We start from the raw sequence: 20,103 nt of genomic DNA, 5'->3' as shown, positions 1-20,103 counted from the left end.
AATCAAAAGAAAAGTGGGGGTCATGTTTGATGCAAGAAAAATAATTTCAGTCAAACACACAAACTGCAAAATCAGCTAAAAAATGAGACCCCAAATTATACTGGTGGTGTAATGATCTAAGTTTCCATGAAAAATTTTGTCATGGTGTTATTTCATGATCAAAATGCTATCTTCTTGTCTGTCATGTGATTTTACCAAAAAAAATGCAAAGAAAATAAGGAAAATAGCTCTACACAGCGAAAAAACTGAGGACTATTTGTATCCGCCATTATGCGACTACCATTTTTTTTCGCGCCATTTTTCTATTTAGTGTCTGTATGCCTGAAGTACTCACCATACAAATGTAGTGTTAAATACGAAGGGAAGTAACTCAGACTATCATAATCCAAATTCACAAATTCTGAATATTTTAGTTTAGCCATATTACAGCATGAGACTCTGCATATCAATCCACTTGCTTGCCGTTAATATTAGAGCACAATATGTATATCAGTGCAGTGCTTACCTGATATTATTATTTCCCTTTCAAAAGGTGATAACACCTATTGGAATTGGTGATATCGCTTATTCAAACTGATGATATCACATAATTGTATAGGAGAGATCGCCATGACGTCACGCATAAATACCTGTTTATCTGGTGGTGGGTAAAACAAATGTTCTTACATCGTTTGTGTATGGGATCTGAATTTTTAATCTTTAATAACTTTTTCGCTCATTTATGGATTTTAAAAATTCTAAAAGCTTTGAAATGCTTACGATTTTCATATTTTCCCATTTAAATATCTTTTTAAAATGAATAACCGTTTTAAAAGACATAAGATTTTAATAGCGGCGTAGCGATCCTCCAAACTTTTTGAAAAAACACTGTAAGTTAAGCGTTCATAATTAATCCATTTAATTTCGAAATTATAATCAAAAGTAATCAATAAATTGCTTGTTTTATACACTTTCCATTGATCAAAAAATTATTGATATTATTTGTGTTTTAAGAAAGTTTAAGCCGTTAGAAAAACATCACTGTTTACAAAAAACATGGACGCTCGGCGTCTACCCATCCGGTCTTTGTCTTATCAGTTCTAAAAATAGAAAATACAATGGATTTGTTTACAAACACGATCTCTCCTATAGATTATATCACCTACTGAAATGCAAAACATGATATTACATATTAGAAAAGGTGATATCACCAATTCCATTATCATTATGTGTTATCGCCTATTCTAATATACTGTGAAATCATTTTTATTCGCGTAGGACGAATTTTCGTATATTTCGCGCCAGGACAGATGCGTGAATTTAAGACCATGCTATTAATATTTTTTGATTATATTTTTCCCTTTCTAAAATTGAAAATGCGCGAATTTAAGCCCGCGCGAAACAGTCCTTCTTCACGTTTGCACGAAATTTCATGCCAGCGAATTTAAATGATTTCACAGCTTTAGACAGCGTTATGCTTTGCAAAGGTCATTATATTTAGAATTCCAAATGTCGGACCAGAAGGTCGCCTGTACAAACAGGGCCAAGCTATATACAGGTGACCGCTAATGCGGTTTAGACAATGGATGTTGTTCTTGCCGAATTGTACATAACCTTGGAATTAAAAAAGAACGAATACGTAATATTATATTTCTTTGCTTTCTGGATCTGTTTCGGACCTTTTCATCAATGATTATTGTCTTTAAAATCATATCCGTACTGATAATTACTGTTCACCCTAAACAAATTACCTAAACTAATACACTCTAATTTGAACACGTTTCTTGATATATGAAAGTATGATTCACGTAATCCGTAACTGGTTTCAATGAAACTATCAAAAATATTTCTAATTCTCACACGCCGTTAAAAATAATTGTTTTGTCTTTTATGAACTAACTAGAAAAATACGGGCAATTATTTTGCAGAAAAGACATTTAAACAAATTCAACGGAATATAAATCGTTCTAAGATATAAACAACAAATTAATTTTGTGTGTGACAGTCTGTCGTTCTGTCTGTCTATTTGTCTGTCTGCATGTCTTCTTGACTGTCTGCCTGCTAACCTGCCTACTACCTTACCAAACGTATCCACGCTCCTACCTACTTACTAACTTGCTTTCCTATCTCCCTGCCTGTACCTTATAACCCTTTCGACTGCTTGTTAGAAAGTTTAAAAGAAGAAATCTACAGTAGGGCAATATGTATGCAAGTGTATGGAAGTGAAAGCTGACAGTTATGGTTTACAAAGCAAGAGTCTGAACAAGAAAAAGCAACAGTTCATGGTGTTTGTGAAAAGCAAGAGATCATGGTGTTCACTCTTTTAAAGAGTGAAAACAATATGTTTTCACACAGACCATTGTGGTCTGACCGGAGTAAGGATCTACCTGTAGGAAATGGAGTGGTAATATCTAGTCAGTTAGGGAAGGTGTTCGACTTTTTAAAAGGGCATTTGCAACTCAACAAGTCAATACCTGCACCATTTCAAAGAACATTCGCGGCTGACATCAAATCTCATATTTTCAAGGGAATGCGACTTCAAAATCCTTAACATTTTGGAGATATTATTTGATATTGAATAGTCCTAAATAAATAATCGCATTACTACTCTGGACGACTTCAAGTAAATGATTGTTATGCCGAGTGCCAGTGCTAGAATATTCAAACTTAGGTCTATAACCAAAATTTTATAAGGAAACTCTAGATAATGCTTGGATTTCTGGAGGAGATAATCTAAATGATTATCTCCTCCAGAAATCCAAGCATTATCTAGAGAGTTTCCTTATAAAATTTTGGTTATAGACAGTTGATTGACCATTTTTCATTGGAGGTTTTCACTCTGGTTAACATGTTTATTCCGGTTAAGTAATGGGAAAGAGTGATACCGAGGTACTTTGCATCACTAACTGTTTAAGTAGTTGGCCATAGAGCGTTTGTTTGGATTTAAATGTATCTGTTGGTTTTGTGATGTTTAGCATTACATACATCCGTGTCCTATTTGTCCTCCCATTTTTAAGTTGTAACCTCAAGTTGTAATCAAGATCTTGCAGGAGGTTCTTTGGAAGTAAGTAGACAATTAACAGTGTCATTGGCGAATAACTGGATCTATGAAACTGTATTTTAAAAGGTCGTTTGTATATAACAGAATATAGAAAGAGGCCTAGGATGGAACTTAGGTGGTACACCAGATGTTACTGTGAACTAATCTGACCAACCTGCCTCCCTGCCTACATACCATATTGATGAGCGGTGCAGATAATGAAATCCATGAACATTGATTATTAAAAAGAATTGCTGAAAGACACTGAAAAAAATCCACATTGTGATAACACCACTTTAATTTTTTATGGGGCACTGGTGGTTTTTCAAGGGAGCTCTGTCTTTTACAGTACAGTACAGTATAGTACAGTACAGTACAGTACAGTACAAATTTTATTTAAAGTCGGTGCTTATATAAACAGGAAAACATTAGCTATGTATAGCTATTTACCGACATATATAACAAAAGAAGTAACATGCAAATCAGCATATATGTTATTACACATAATGGGCATAGATCTATGTATTAAATTTAACATATAAGTAGGCCTACACAGTGTTTCAGAAATCTGCAAATTTATTGGTATCCCATTGGGCTACCAACATTTGTGTCTGGTAGCCCGAGTATTTAAGTTTATTTTGCAATGACCATTTCGGTTTTTTTACTGTGCTTCTATACCACAGTTGGATGGAAATATTAAATATATATATGGTTTCATAATTTAGCCATATCTCATTGTTATAAAATTTGTTCTCCTAAATAGCAATTATAATTACTCATTTCTCTCCATTTTTTCATTTTTAAAAGATAAAACTACATGTATTTAGACTGAAAAATCTTCTCAAGATAATTATTGTAACATGGCAATATAAAAGGGATACCAGTCATTTTTTTACTAAGTTGCAAATTCCTTAGAACAGTATGATTTTATCTCAAAGTTATTTTAAGTCGACATAATAGTTCTGTCTGATTCTAAATATCTTATCAAGTTAAGTTAAATAAAAGGACTAGAACGGCGTAAAAAAGTATCTCAGTCTCTTGGCACTGTATAGTCACTTATCCGAAATTAAGTTTGTCCGAAATTATCTATACTTTCTGACACGACGGATTATAGACAACTATCAAAATTATGTTTGAAGACTTAATTATTGATTTCCGGGCTACGCGATATATATTTAGTAGCCCGACAGAATTTTCTGGTAGCCCCCGGGCTCCGGACATGGGATTTCTGAAACCCTGCGTTTCGTTTCGTCAAAGCCTTCTAATGGCCGTGCTGTCTCTCCGGTATATACCGTACACGTTGTACGTTTTCTTCTCTAGTATGTACTCGTATAAACTCATGGTATAATATTTTGCGAAATTCGGTTGTTTTCATTTTATAAAAAGGCTTAAACAAATCTTTTGGATGCTTCAATGAAGTCATCAATTATAGCTGACAAGTTTTCCCTGTGTTCTTTGCAGGGATCCTCTGCTGTATTTACAAGAAAAAGTTCAGCACTGAAGTCCCTGATACCCATGTTAAGGAATAACTCCTGCTTTAACCTTTCTCTATGGACTTCATATATGGGACACTCGTCTATAAAGTGTATCACAGTCTCTGGTTCTCCACATCTGCAGAATGGCGTGTCTTTATTTCCTATTTTATTTTGGTATTCGTTAAGGCAATACCCACTCTGCAGCTGGAGCAATATTTTTTGATTCTTCAATCTCTGATTCTTCAAACCCTGCCCTACATGTTAAAACGTGAGAATTGCGCTGATCTTGATCAAGGGCCTAAATACCCTAAATACTTCTCTAAAAAGTAATCAACATAAAACCAGCATGGAGAAAACGACACAAACTGTGTATATTTAAGTTGTTTTTTTAATCAACTTATTTCATATTATTTCTACAATGCACTACTGCAGTATTGTAAAATCAATATATTTCTGACATAGCGTTTCGAGTTTGTACTCTTTACTGTAGTTATTTCTCTTGCTGGCAGTTTGGTTTGATCATTGTTGTTGTGAAACGCTTGTAATCAATTGTCAAGAAAGGGGCGAAAATTGTAAATAAAATGGAACTTTCACAGTCGGTTTTAGACGGCTTGTCAGTAGCTGGGGAGAGTGCTCATATACCCGATAAAAGTTTTCAAGTTTTGGTGACGCGAGCATTTGATGGAGTACTTGATGAGAGACACAGAAATCTCATTTCGAGTGAGTTTTGACTGTGGCCGGGGAAGATTTAGTCGATTTCTATACAACTTGGAACACTATATGTAATAATTTAGCATTTCAACACGAACTTACTATTGGTGACAATCACAGAACATGTTTATTACAATTTCAGCTTGGTTTGAAAATGCACTTTTGACCATCAATGTGATAGATCAAAGAGCTATAAAATAAATAGATTGGCAACTTGAAAGGCATATAGAGCAAATCTCGCCAACCTCCCGTGACAAAAAAACGAGATCTCGTTACCAGAAGTGGCGCTTTCTCCACGCGCCATTTTGTATGCGAAAGCAATTATTCATCGGTAAAATAATTATCACCGTATGACCACGCTTCTTTCGATGGCAAAAAAAACCCCTGTACTTCGTGTCTTAAGACCATTTCTCATTAAACTAATTTTGTTTTAGAAGCTAACATGTATTTTAAATGTAGTTTTAAAGGTACAAATTGTAACTGCATGCTCGCCGATGTTTGTTTTTAGTAAGATAACGCCGAATCATGCTCTGACACGAGCTCACGCGAGATTACAGCCAGTTGCCATTCTGTGTATTTTATACTTCTTTGGATAGATAAGAAAGGAAATGTCTAGCCGTATGGTAACTGGACGCCCGATAGCTAAAAAAATTAAGCTCAGAGATGTTTATATGCTAGCTGTTATGGATCTCTGAGGTGAAACGAATCCCGTACTGGAACCTAACCAGGAATCATGCCAGAAGTCTGTCACCTATAATAATAATTCCATCAAAAGAAATGCAATTAACTCGCCTAAAATGGTTATTAATAAAACCCGGCCCGGCCCAAACCACGGAAATAGCCGATTCTGATTGTACGGAAACCACCGGAAACTTACGGACGGAAGGCTAATATAATTACGAATGATATCGTGTCCATATCGACTTACATATTTAGAATTTAGTAAAAAAAAACACACTGAACTTTATGATGCCCGCGAGGAACTTCTTTGATGAATGGGTTAAGACTGTGTTCTTTCTGGTTGCAAAAACGTCTTAATATAATTTGTAAACTTGTACACAGGAAGTCGTTATACATAGCGTTGTTTTGACGAGCCTTCTAATTAATTCCCGATATTTTGTATCGTTATCATTATATACTATTTTATAATTACGTTTTGTCCAAAAAATTGTTATATTTCGAAGAAAGGATATCCTCTCGGGCCTCAAAGAGTTTTGTTTCACCTGTGCATTCCCAAAGCCTAAAATTCTTTGTGTCCGGTAACATGCCTAAAAATAGTTAGTAAATAGGCAGGTTTTTTTTATGATACTTTTTTGTTCAATGAGACTTTACAGAAATTATTTTTATGTCAAAAAAAGAAAGAACATGAATACGATAATTTCTAATATCACTGACAATTTTTAAGAATAGAATGAGCACTTTTTTATTAAAAGTTTTTAAAAAATTCAAAGACCATAAAACATTTAGGGTCATGTAAAAAATTTAGGATAGGTCGGGATACCGATTACGCACGAATAATGCAGCGTTGAATATTGAAAAGTGTTACACACGGTATCCCATATTTTTAAAATATTCCTGTATAAATATATAGAAACAAATTGTGAGATAGGTTTGTTCACGCAGTATTCTGAGTATCTCTTGAACTTAGTCGACTGAATTGACGTACGATGAAAGTCACACATTGAATATATTGTGGTACATTGCAGTTTTTGGCATAGTCTTTGTACTTTCAATATTCGATTTCATATTCGGCAGGTTGCTATGATGTTTTAACATCTTTTTTTCTCTTTTTTTCAAGTTTGCAAGTAATCTCTGAATAAACTGACTTACTTAAGTTATATTCAAATTAGTTCAAAACTATATAGAGTAGAATTGAGATACAAAGTTTACCATTTTTTCATTTTTGTACAGATGTCTCGTAATCCGGAGGTCGCGGGGTCGGATCCTGTCAGCGGATTTTGACCGTAACTCCAACAGTCCCTTCTTTCGGTGAGAGTACTGGTTAGTGTCCAGGAAGCAGTCATCGAGTGTATTTCACATTAGTTGGTGAACCAAAACTCGACGCGAAAAAGAAACTTTTAAATGGGAACAAAATTACCATTTAACTGCACTCAATATATAGAACGAATCACAATGTTTCGTGAAAAAAGACCAAGTAAAAACTTTTCGTTCGTTTGGATATTTACCAATGCTCTACACTTTCAGATTATGCATTTAGATACTTCAAGATTAAATTTCAATGGTTAGACATACCTTGCAAAACTTTGCAATTTATTTAGGTTGATTTGATATATTATTGTATACAGAATACCCTTTCAGTCAGTTTGCTAGTGCTCGGCATTTTTGATACATAACAACAGAAGAATTGTTTGAGCCCGCTAATCATAATTTACAAATAAGTCTGGAAAAAGAAAAAGAAAACTTTGAATGGATGGTGTTTCTTCAAATCTCACAAATTTCTTCATCAAGATTTTTTTTGTAAATTTATCAATATCACAGTGTACTGCAGACGATTTATTCTAATATTGCTTACTTTACTATGGTCACGTGACCACACCGGAAGTGAACTGTACTTGGATCTATATTGAGCAGCTTTAATGCTGTCGCATTCTGAGACCCTACGTTTTGTTAGTTTTTCATTGGTAGAACCAAGCCTATTGTAACTATGCAAATTAAACTGTTGCTTTTTTATATACAGAGTAACTGTACGATAGTTTGCAGTTTTTTACGAAGGATCTGAGTGTAATCTCCAGCTAAAATGGGTTGTTAAACGGCCCATGTGTGGCCAAATCCATAAAGCATCTCAGAAAAGTTTTAACCTTACATATTTTTTCAACTTTACGGTAAAGAAAGTGTAATGAGTGGGATTTTCCAAAAACAAGTTGCATCCTTCATAACTTGTTTAAATAATAGTAAAAGTTGATCTTCACCCGATATTACATTGTATTGAAAAGATAAAATTCGTACTTCTTACGCAAATCGCGTCGAGAAATCACATTTTCGCTCAACCCTTAATATATATAGTTGTGACATTTCTGTTTTTACAAAGATTAATTTATTTTTTGGGTTGTCCATTATATCCAAAAGTAATTATGTTTTATTTGGTATACCAGGCCCATTGAAACCTATATGTTTTCAAACGGAATGACTAAGTAGCGTGTTCTTTTTTCACAAATACAATTATGATAAAAAATGAATTGTAATATGAGCGAAAAATAAACAGGGGTCTCCTTCTTCGATTTCGCGGTATTGTCTTAATCTTCTCTTACCCTATTTTCACGCGCAGCTATTGCACACTCAATTTTTACATACAAATGCTTGTATCTAAGGAAAAATAAGTTAATCACCAAAAAAGTTTACTACTGCATACATTTCATGTTAATTATATTCTTATTTTGTTAGCCATTTTCGATTTCTTTCCGATCTTTATTGTTACGCGTGTATACCTGAATACATGTTACACACAAAAGCGGCGTAATGAAAAACATAATATAGTACTTCTTATTAAACTTTTACTGATCGTTCGCCACTCAGTATGTATCTTTTATTTTCTGAAAATGTTCCTGAAATGTTTTTGGATGAAATAAAATTATAAAATGACTACCAGGTTCATTTTCATGCTGCGGTGCTAGGAAAATTTTGACTGTGCATATCAAAGTCCCGACCAACTTAAAAGTCAGAATTAGCCGGGAAGAATTATTTCCTATTGTGGCCTTTTAGGATTTTAAGCCCATTTTCGTCAACATTTTATTATACATTTACATTTTAAATACTAAACTCTTTCTCTACAGTAACTTACAATTGTCGCATTGAAAAATATTAGTCACGGATAGAGTTATTTCGAGGGATCACCCTCTCAGGAATACATTATTTATTTTATTATACCAAAAAATTAATGAAATGATTTATTTAACATTAAAAAAGTTATTACTTACCAAATAATGAAGACAGAATTAAGGAGGCTTTACTAGTCAGCACTTAGAAATTGTCGCGACTTTGCTGTATAAAAATACTTTTTGATAGATATAGTCTTGAGGTTACATAACGCTGTATTTATGGGCATACTTCAACAAAATCAGCAGCAGTAACATTCGAAAAACGGCAATAACTACGGAACATATAATGAGAGCACTTATTTTCTTAGTAATTAGTAATTAGTTAATTTCCAATCTGATGGTGACAGTTTCAGTTTAATATTTGATGAAAAATTGTTTTCAAAATGTTGCATGTAGAACAAATCATTCAAAAGCAGAAACGAAAAATAGGCCGGGTTCACACATGTATGAACACAAGATAAAGTAATTTAATCCTATGTATAAATAAGCGCATCGTCTTTTAATCAGTACGAAAGTATCGATTTTACATAGGGAGACATGAAAATGTAATGTCACATGCGCAGAAAAACAAAATAGCGTTGTTGCGCATGCGATATGAAATTAGGTTTTTTATCATTAAATCTATATTTATAGTCCTTTCCATTGTTCTAGATGTAGTCACATGTTCAACAATAAAAAATCGTATTTTCTCGAAGGCGGAGCCAAACACACGTATTGACCTCCAGCTGTGACGTCCACATGTTATGCGACGTCGTATACAATTAACCACGAAAGATGACATAAGGTTGCAGACATTTGTATCTAATGTTTATACTTATGAGTAGGCTGGATTTAATAATAAAACAATTGTCGCCTTTTATGTGTGGTAGATATGTGGATTTATCGACCTGTTAAAGCGATATCAAGTCGATAAATTCGCCCGAGGTTGATGTTGCTTTTATCAGGCCGATAAATCCACATATGAGCCACGCCATGAGAAAACCAACATTGTCTATTGCGATTAGAGAAACCGTTAGCAAACAGCATGGATCCTGACCAGACTGCGCGGATGTTGGTTTTCTCTTGGCGCGGCTCATATCGACCTCACCAAAAGGTAATTATTGTATAATATCACATGCGCAAAAATTGAAAATAATAATTTTGCGCATGAGATATAAAAACGCTTGTAAATAAGATATATTATTCAAGTTAAACTAATGGGAAAATTGCATTGGACATTGTGTGGGGTATAATACTTTAACATCTGAATTGCACACATTTGTAATCCATGCTTTGAAATGTTCATTTTAAAAAACAAAAAGTTAACATTATGTGAATAGTTGTATAAGCATAGGCTGAAATAGTTCGTAGTCCGACCAGACTGGGTTTTCTTTTTAATTCTGTGTTAAAAAGATATGTTAGTATTATTTCAAATATAAAAGAAAGAAACCAAAAGTTAAATAATCTAAAAACAAAAGAAAAACGTTAGCAGTAAATTGTTAAAACACGAAAGTTCATTGCTATCACTACGCTCCCATTTCCATATTACATATTTACCTCTTTTTTTATTGTTGTGTTTTAAACAGACTGAGCAGGCATGTTTCGGGGTGGGGGTCCGGGTTTGAAACTTTGCGACCGATCTTTCATATTCTATACTCAAGTTCATTCATTTCTACAACTTACTGTAACTCCGGGTATCATCTCCATACATATCACCCGGTTTTGTTTAAAGCTAAATCATATGATTTATCATTTGAGCAACATTTTATGATATTTTTTTTCAGTTTTCTTGTATTTCAGGAACAAAGACTTATTACATAGAGTTATACCTCTTCTGGAAGTGTTTACTTTGATACTTTTTATGAAATTTTGTAATTGTCTCCCTTTAATAGAAAAAAATGTAAAAAGTGGACTATTTTTTTAGCTTTTGATATAATTTATAGTTTTATATTCAAATTTGAATACTTCAACAACCTGAAACAAATGGCAAGTATGAAAACAGCGCATATCTTCGAAGTTCACCTATTTTCGATCTGTCTTGGTCCGAGACAGGCTAAAGGAGTATAATAATAATTTCATAAACTTACATTTCTAATTAATTTTCGCAAAATGTGTACTTATCAATGCAAATCTTTGACAACCTTAAAATAAGAGTGTTTATATTCATATGTTCCCTAAGGCAATATATTTTTATTAAATTAATACTTAATATGCGAAAACACTATCTTGGTCGGGCAACCAAATTTCAAAAATACTTCCAGTGCACGGTATAGACCCTTTCGCTGTACTACACAACCTAGTGTCACATCGTTAGGTGTGAAATAACGACGCACCATTAACTAGCCTGTCCAGTTCTGTTGAGTGAAAGTATCCTGCAAACTGCTATCTCGCGTCTGTACGGTACCGACTGCCGAACGTATTACTTCTTTGATTGAATGTGATTCAAATATCTTGTTATTTTAGGTCTTTGCTTATGTCAAGTGCAATACTTCATCAAACATACGTATCATCAATATTAAATACTTTGCTTCTACTTTTGTAATAATAAAATAAAATATACATAAATTTGCCTTTATTAAGATGACGGTATTACCATTCGTAATTATATTAGCCTTCCGTCCGTAAATTTTCGGTGGTTTCCGTACAATCGGAATCGGCTATTTCCGTGGTTTGGGCCGGGCCGGGCCGGTCCGGGTTTTATTAATAACCCCTAAAATCAATTATCTTTCTGATGTATTTTTCTTTGGCTGTGGCTAGAGAACTGGAATCGGTTCCCTAGACAGCGAACTTATTCGTCCATAACCGGTTCTCTAACCAGAATACCGTGCATAGGCTAGGGAACCGGAATTTTATTTCTATGCTTAAAGCTGTCGAAATTCACTTTGTTTCTTTTGGAAAGTGTCACGCATGTTATTATCTTAATTATTTTTACCATTTCAGCAAGCTAGCTATGCCCTTTCATTTATCTGTGTTTACTTTGTCTCCAAAAGTGTACTCGCCGCATACTGTCCGCCATATTGGAAGATAAACTTGTACAAATGAATGCCGAAATCTTCGGCATTGGAGCAAGCTGAAATAAACGTGAAATTTAAACTTAAAAGGTACAATACAATAAAAGAAACAATTAAAACAAACTAAGTAATTTCTGTTTATTAGTATTGATCACATATCTTTGAACGTGTAATGCCGAGGTGTTACAAACCAATATATAAACTAAACAGATAATATGCAAGAAGTTTTAATGGCAATTAAATTAGTTTGTACATCTATAAACATGTAATGACGCAAATAGAAATTAATCCTTTTTTTTTTAATCATTTAAACATTGTACCTGTTTAAAACAAATAACATTTAAGACGACAAAGTAGTTTTCACGCATTCATTTCGTACTAGTTTACATCATTCCAATTAATATGATGGAGACGGTATGCGGCGAGTAGGCCAACAACTATTGGAGACAGTAGACGCAGATAAATAGACGGGAATGGTAAATTTAATTAAGATAAGAATATGTATAATACTTACTTATAGAAACAGAGTGGATTTCGTCAGTGTTATAAAATTCCGGTTCCCTAACCTATGCACAGTATTTTGGTTAGAGAACCGGTTCCGGACGAATAAGTTCGCTGTCTAGGGAACCGATTCCGGTTCTCTAGCCACTGCCTTTTTCTTTTGATCTGGCATAAAATAGTCCATGCAACATAATTTGAACACAAGTTATACACACAAGTTTCAAATTGGTACCACAGTCTGCAATATTTTGTCCGCCATTGCAGTTGTCACCAGATTAGGGTACTCTTCATTTGAAAACCAATAGGCGGTATAGAATCGTTATTTATTGACCTTTTCTGAGAACATAATTAAAGCTGCTAAGGTATGGTTTTTAGCTTGACTATTCGAAGAATAGTCTAGCTATTCTACTCACCCTGGCGTCAGCGTCACACTTTGGTTAAGTTTTTGCATGCAAGTACATACAGCTATCATTTAAAGGCAAATAGCTTTGAAACTTATTTTTTCTTTTTCTAAGTCAATTACCAACCTCTCTGGGTCAAGTCCCATAACTCTGACATGTATTTAGAGCAAATTATGCCTCCTTTTGGACGTAGAAAAGGGGGGGTCCCAGTTAGGTGTCTGCGCAAAATGTTTTTTGATTTTATTAATATTTTGTGGTAATATACCTACATGTATTCAGTTTCATTAACAAGTGTTATTGTTACCAGTTTTCACTTACTTCTATAGATATTCACATTTAAAGTGGGTGGGGTAATCTGACATGTGACCAGCCAGGAACACAATTTCTGTTTTTCTTTTAAAGATAGTTCTATCTTTTTACCTGAAACTTTCATGATAAAATAACTATGCAATGGACATTCACACAACATGTTGCATTTTAAATTGTACTGAATACTTTTTTAATCACAGAGCCACAAAGTGGTCTAATCAAATTTACTGATTTTCAATGGACGAACTTTACCAAAAAGCTAAAACATTTTTCATTAGTTGAGATATTAAGGTGTATTTTCAGCAGATATTGTAAACTAAATAAACATTAAAATGACAGTATATCAGTATATTCTGATTAATATTGGTAGAGTGCTACACTCTCAAACTGGGAAAAAGTGGGTGGGTAAATAAATATTTGAAGCAACACTACAAAAATTGTGCAGTTGTTACGAAATGGCCTCAGATTGTCTATTACTATCTTAATTGTGCCACCATGAGTGGTGGGGGCATATAGATTTGCATTTGTCCGTCCGTCCGTCCGTCAATCCGTCTGTGCGTCCGTCCGAAGTTCGTGACGCGCTTAGATCAAAAAGTATTTGATATAAATTGATGAAAACCTTGCAAGAGTCTTTATCATGATATGAACTTGCACACCTTCTATTTTTCGTCTGGCTCCGCCCCCTAATTTTAGAGTTACTGCCCCTGGAATAGTAAAAAATGCACATTTTCACCTTGTGACACGCCTGGCTTCAAAAGTATTTGATATAAATTGATGAAATCTTGCATGAGTCTTTATAATGATATGAACTTGCACATTTTCTATTTTTCATATGGCCCCGCCACTATTTCTAGAGTTATGGCCCCTGAAATAGTAAAAATTGCACATTTTCACCTAGTGACACGCCTAGGTCAAAAAGTATTTGATATAGATTCATGAAACCTTGCATTAGTCTTAATCATGATATGAACTTGCGCATCTCCTATTTTTAATCTGGGTCCGCACCCTATTTCTAGAGTTATGGTCCCTGAAATAGTCAAAAATGCACATTTTCACCTTGTGACATGCCTAGCTCAAAAAGAATTTGATATAAATTGATGAGTGTTTATCATGATATGAACTTGCGCATATACTATTTTTATCTGGGTTTGCCCCCTATTTCCAGAGTTATGGCCCCTGTAATAGTAACTGATAAATACACATTTTTACCTAATTATGTGCCTTACTCAGAAGTATTCTCGGTGCCTTACTCAGAACTATTTAAATGTAAATTCATGAAACCTTGCTTGAGTCTTTATCATAATGTGACCTTTGCACACATGGCACTTCTTGATAATTTTAGTATTTATTACAGAGTTATGGCCCTTGAAATAGCTAAAATAGTGGATTTTTTGTTTGTGACGCTCATAAAGTATATGGTATAGAATAATGAATCCTTTTCATAGTTTTTTGAGGCTATACCCCATTAAGACTGCAAACATTTGAATTATTTCCCCTTATTTGTGACAAAGGTACCATGCGAGGGGTAGAGGGGTGGGGAGGGGGACACACCCTGTGTCCTACAGACACATTCTAGTTTTATTAAATACAGACTTGGTTGATAAATTTTAACAATTTTTTTTTCACTTTAATAAGACTTTATACATGTGTGCCATGGAAAAATCAATGCAGAAAATTTAATGTTAATTTAAACAATAGCTTTCCTCAAAATATACTGCCTCAGGCAAAACATTTTGTTAAATACTTTGAGCTTTCAGGGTTAATTTGGTTTGTCTACATGTCATGTTCAAGGTCCATGCTTTTTCCATGACACACATGTATAAAATGGGAATTTTTTGTTAAAATTTATCAATCAATGCTGTATTTAATAAAATTAAGATAGTAATAGACAATCTGAGGCCATTTCTTAACAACTGCACAATTTTTGTAGTGTTGCTTCGAATATTTATTTACCCCACCCACTTTTTCCCAGTTTGAGAGTGTACCACTCTTCCAATATTAATCAGAGTATACTGATATACTGTCATTTTAATGTTTATTTAGTTTACAATATCTGCTGAAAATAACACCTTAATATCTCAACTAATGAAAAATGTTTTAGCTTTTTGGTAAAGTTCGTCCATTGAAAATCAGTAAATTTGATTAGACCTCTTTGTGGCTCTGTAATGAAAACAGTATTCAGTACAATTTAAAATGCAACATATTATGTGAATGTCCATTGCATAGTTATTTTATCATGAAAGTTTCAGGTAAAAAGTTAGAACCATTTTTAAAAAAATAACAAAAATTGTGTTCCTGGCTGGTCACATGTCAGATTACCCCACCCACTTTAAATGTGAATATCTATATAAGTAAGTCAAAACTAGTAACAACAATACTTGTTAATGAAACTTAATTCATGTAGGTATATTACCACAAAGTATAAATAAAATCAAAAAACATTTTGCGCAGACACCTAACTGGGACCCCCCCTTTTGGTTAAAGTTTTACATGCAAGTTACTATCTCCAAAACTAATGCAGATATTGAATTGAAACTTCACATGTGTCTTCGGGGTTATAAAACTAGTTGATAGCACCAAGTCCCATAACTCTGACATGTATTTTGGCCAAATTATGCCCCCTTTTGGACTTAGAAAATTCTGGTTAAAGTTTTGCGTGCAAGTACATACAGCTATTACTAAAAGGCATATAGATTTGAAACTTATTTTTTCTTTTTTTAGATCAATTACCTACCTCACTGGGTCAAGTCCCATAACTCTGACTTGTATTTTGGGCAAATTATGCCCCCTTTTGGACTTAGAAAATCCTGGTTAAAGTTTTACATGCAAGTAACTATCTCCAAAACTACAACAGATATTAAATTGAAACTTCACATGTGTCTTCGGGGTTATAAAACTAGTTGATACACCAAGTCCCATAACTCTGACATGTATTTTGGGCAAATTATGCCCCCTTTTGGACTTAAAAAATCCTGGTTAAAGTTTTGCATGCAAGTATATACAGTTATTACCAAAAGGCATATAGCTTTGAAACTTATTTATTCTTTTTCTAGGTCAATTACCAACCTCACTGGGTCAAATTCCATGACTCTAACATGTATTTTGAGCAAATTATGCCCCCTTTTGGACTTAGAAAATTCTGGTTAAAATTTTACATGCAAGTTACTATCCCCAAAACTAATGCAGATATTGAATTGAAACTTAACATGTTTCTTCGGGATTATAAAACTAGTTGATAGCATCAAGTCCCATAACTCTGATATGTATTTTGGTCAAATTATGTCCCCTTTTGAACTTAAAACTCTTTTGATATTTAACATTTTGGGTAATAATTTCCTGCTTCTGTGACAATATTTCGAATAGTCGAGCTTGGCTGTCTTATGGACAGCTCTTGTTTTATAAATTTTATCAAAAATGGTTTATGTTTATGATTAAATTAAATTCATAAATAGGTGAAATTTTGATCTTGATTTTCAAAAATAACCACATGCTCTGAACTGTTGCATGACGTCATCAGTTTCTCACGAGAGACTTTATGAGATGTTGTGGTTTGATACTGGTTAGTTAACCAAATGGGGTTTCGCCATAACCTAATTGATGCGACCATCAGAAAATAAAAACAGCTTCAGTTATAAGTACTGGTAGCCAGAACTAGCCGCCCGGTAACTGGACGCCTAGCCGATCCTCTCGGAATTTTCAAGTGTCTGGTAATCAGTTTGTTTAGGAATTAAGTATTTTTAGCTTGACTTTGAAGAAAAGGTAGAGCTATTGCACTCACCCCGGTGTCAGTATTGCCGTTGGTTGAAGTTTTTGATTAAGTCAAATATCTCTGTTACTATCAAAGCTATTGACTTGAAACTTAACATAGTTATTTACTACCAAAGTCTACATCAGGAGAAACAATCCCCATAACTCTGATTTGAATTTTGACAGAATTATGCCCCTTTTTAACTTAGAATTTTTGGTTAATGTTTTTGATAAAGTCAAATATCTCTGTTACTATCAAAGCTATTGACTTGAAACTTAAATTAGTTATTCACCATCAAAGTCTACACCAGGAAAAACAATCCCAATCACTCTGATTTGAATTTTGACAGAATCATGTCCCTTTTTAACTTAGAATTTTTTGTTAAAATTTTTGATAAAGTCAAATATCTCTGTCACTATTAAAGCTTTTGACTTGAAACTTAAAATAGTTATTTACTATCAAAGTCTACACCAGGAGACACAATTCCCATAACTCTGATTTGAATTTTGACAGAATAATGCCCCTTTTTAACTTAGAATTTTTGGTTAAATTTTTTGATAAAGTCAAATATCTCTGTTACTACATGTATCAAAGCTTTTGACTTGAAACTTAAAATACTTATTTACCATCAAAGTCTTACACCAGGAGAAACAATCCCAATCACTCTGATTAGAATTTTGACAGAATCATGTCCCTTTTTAACTTAGAATTCTTTGTTAAAATTTTTGATAAAGGCAAATATCTCTGTTACTTTTAAAGCTTTTGACTTGAAACTCAAAATAGTTATTTACTATCAAAGTCTGCACCAGCAGACACAATTCCCATAACTCTGATTTGAATTTTGACAGAGTTATGTCCCTTTTTAACTGGGAATTTTTTTTACTGGCAAAGCTCTAATTCAGAGTCAAGCACTGAGAAAAGTCGAGCGCGTTGTCTTACGGACAGCGCTTGTTCAATAAAATTATTGTATTATACTTACATAATAAATAATAGCTTTACTCATTTGGCTTATCGGGATGACTTATTTTATGATCTGATATTTTATAGTTGTCATCCCTCTAAGCCTTACCTGTAACTGCATTTTACTGTAAGGAAACGAAGACTTTTAAAAAAAAAAAAGTCATAATATACTGGTCAGACTTACTTGCTGTAATAAATTAAACATTAATATTTATGTAGAAACTTCATATGGGTTGAATTCAATCCGTTATTTTAAGAGACTTAAATCTTCAAAAATATGATGTGACAGATGCGAGGAGATATCTGCCTTGACACTGGTTTCAGTAAAAGCAGACTGCCGATACGACACTAAATTACAGAAATAAAACACTGAAATACTGTTGAAAAACAGCATTAAACCCAAAACAAACAAAACATACATTCATAAAATATAAAAATGTCAGCAAGGCAAGTTTATGTGCTTTAATGTCAATATAAATTCATTAGGCCTAAAAAAAATTCTTTGTTTCTGGTAACATGCTCAAAAAAATTAGGGTAGGTAGGTCAGAATTTTTTTTTTTTTTTTTTTGAATTTTTTTTTATGAAGGGAGACTTTTCAGAAATAATTTTTGTTTCAAAAAATGAATGTAAATAAGGGGGTTATGCCTTTAGAGCATCAGTAAGTTGATTTCTAACGTCACTGGTCATGTTTAAAGCATAAAAGGTGCAGTTTTGCAACTTTTTGTTTAAAAGTTGAAAAAAATATTCTCCAAGGCCATAAAAACATTTAGGGTCGGGTCAAAAATTTAGGGTAGGTCGGGGTACCGGAAACAAACAATTTTTTTACGCCTTATCAGAGATGTAATCATTACAAATACTTTGTAGAAGTACCAGAAAATGTTCCCAATGAATTTTAACTAAGGATTTCCTAACAGAAATATGCAGAATAAGTTTGGATGTGACGGAGACAGCGACAGTCAAAAGTTATCACACTGTCCTGAACTGTCCTATAATTTGGACTACATAATAAGTTGCTAATATCAATATCTGAGTGAAGAAAACTGCTGCTTATAGAGTTATATAGACTCCCCCCCACCACCCCCACCCCAACAGTTCCTCCCTGGACGTTTTCTCCCAGTTCAAAACCAGATCTTATCATATGGGGTCAAAAACTAGGTCACCCGGTCATATCAAAGGAAAAGCTTGTTAACTCTCTTGAGGCCACAGTTATGACCCTATCTTCATGAAACTTGGTCAAAATGTTTATCTTGATGATTCCTAGGCCATGTTTGAAACTGGGTCATGTGGTATCAAGAACTAGGTCACCCGCTCAGATCAAAGAAAAAGCTTGTTAATACTGTAGAGGCCACATATATGACCCTATCTTTATAGACAGAATGTTATATATCTTGACGATTCCAAGGCCAAGTTCAACAGGCGAGCGATATAGGGTCATCATGACCCTCTTGTATATATAATTCTTTTTCTATGTTAGTTTGATGGAGTAAATTATGTATGATATATCATTAGTTCTCTACATATGTTTCATTTGTAGAAGTAGGCAGTTACTGACAGGGAACAATCTTTTCTGGTACAAAAGTCAAGAACACCAGTGAGGTTAACTGCCTGCATTTATAAAAATTAAATAATGCCGAAAAAAGGAGCTGAACCACAGACATTGTGTCTGATATCATTCATCCCCACCTCTTGTTCATGTGTGGAAGTTGGAAGATTCTTGCAGAGAACAGGACTGGTTTGTACTGGTACAGAGTCCAGGAACCCTAGGTTAACTGCCCATCATTGTATAACTGAAATACTTGTGAAAAAGGACATTAAACCCAAGACATGTGAAAAAGGAAGCTAAACCAAAGACATAATTATGTTATTTTTAGCTGGGCTATTCAAAGAATAGCTATTTTACTCATCCTGGCGTCGGTGTCGGCATCACACCTTGGTTAAAGTTTTGCATGCAAGTGCATATGGCTATCATTAAAAGGCATATAGCTTTGAAACTTAGTTTTTCTTTTTTCTAGGTCAGTTACCAATCTCACTGGGTCAAGTCCCATAACTCTGACATGTATTTTGGCCAAGTTATGCCCCTTTTTGGACTTAGAAAATCCTGGTTAAAGTTTTACATGCAAGTACATATGGCTATCGTTTAAAGCATATAGCTT

General features: G+C 33.9%; 1 protein-coding gene across 1 annotated transcript in view; it reads left to right on the top strand.

The window, feature by feature from the left end:
- The first annotated feature begins 5,017 nt into the window (after nt 1–5,017).
- Nucleotides 5,018–20,103, top strand: part of LOC123532404 (COMM domain-containing protein 3-like) — a 40,230-nt gene continuing 25,144 nt past the window's right edge. The window contains 1 exon segment of the mRNA XM_053517439.1: nt 5,018–5,218. Coding sequence (XP_053373414.1) covers nt 5,076–5,218 — 143 coding nt within the window. The 5' untranslated portion in view covers nt 5,018–5,075.

Source organism: Mercenaria mercenaria, chromosome 11, assembly GCF_021730395.1.
Source record: "Mercenaria mercenaria strain notata chromosome 11, MADL_Memer_1, whole genome shotgun sequence".
Taxonomy (NCBI): domain Eukaryota; kingdom Metazoa; phylum Mollusca; class Bivalvia; order Venerida; family Veneridae; genus Mercenaria; species Mercenaria mercenaria.
The sequence above is the reverse complement of the archived record's forward strand: the minus strand, read 5'-3'. Positions and strand labels throughout refer to the sequence as shown.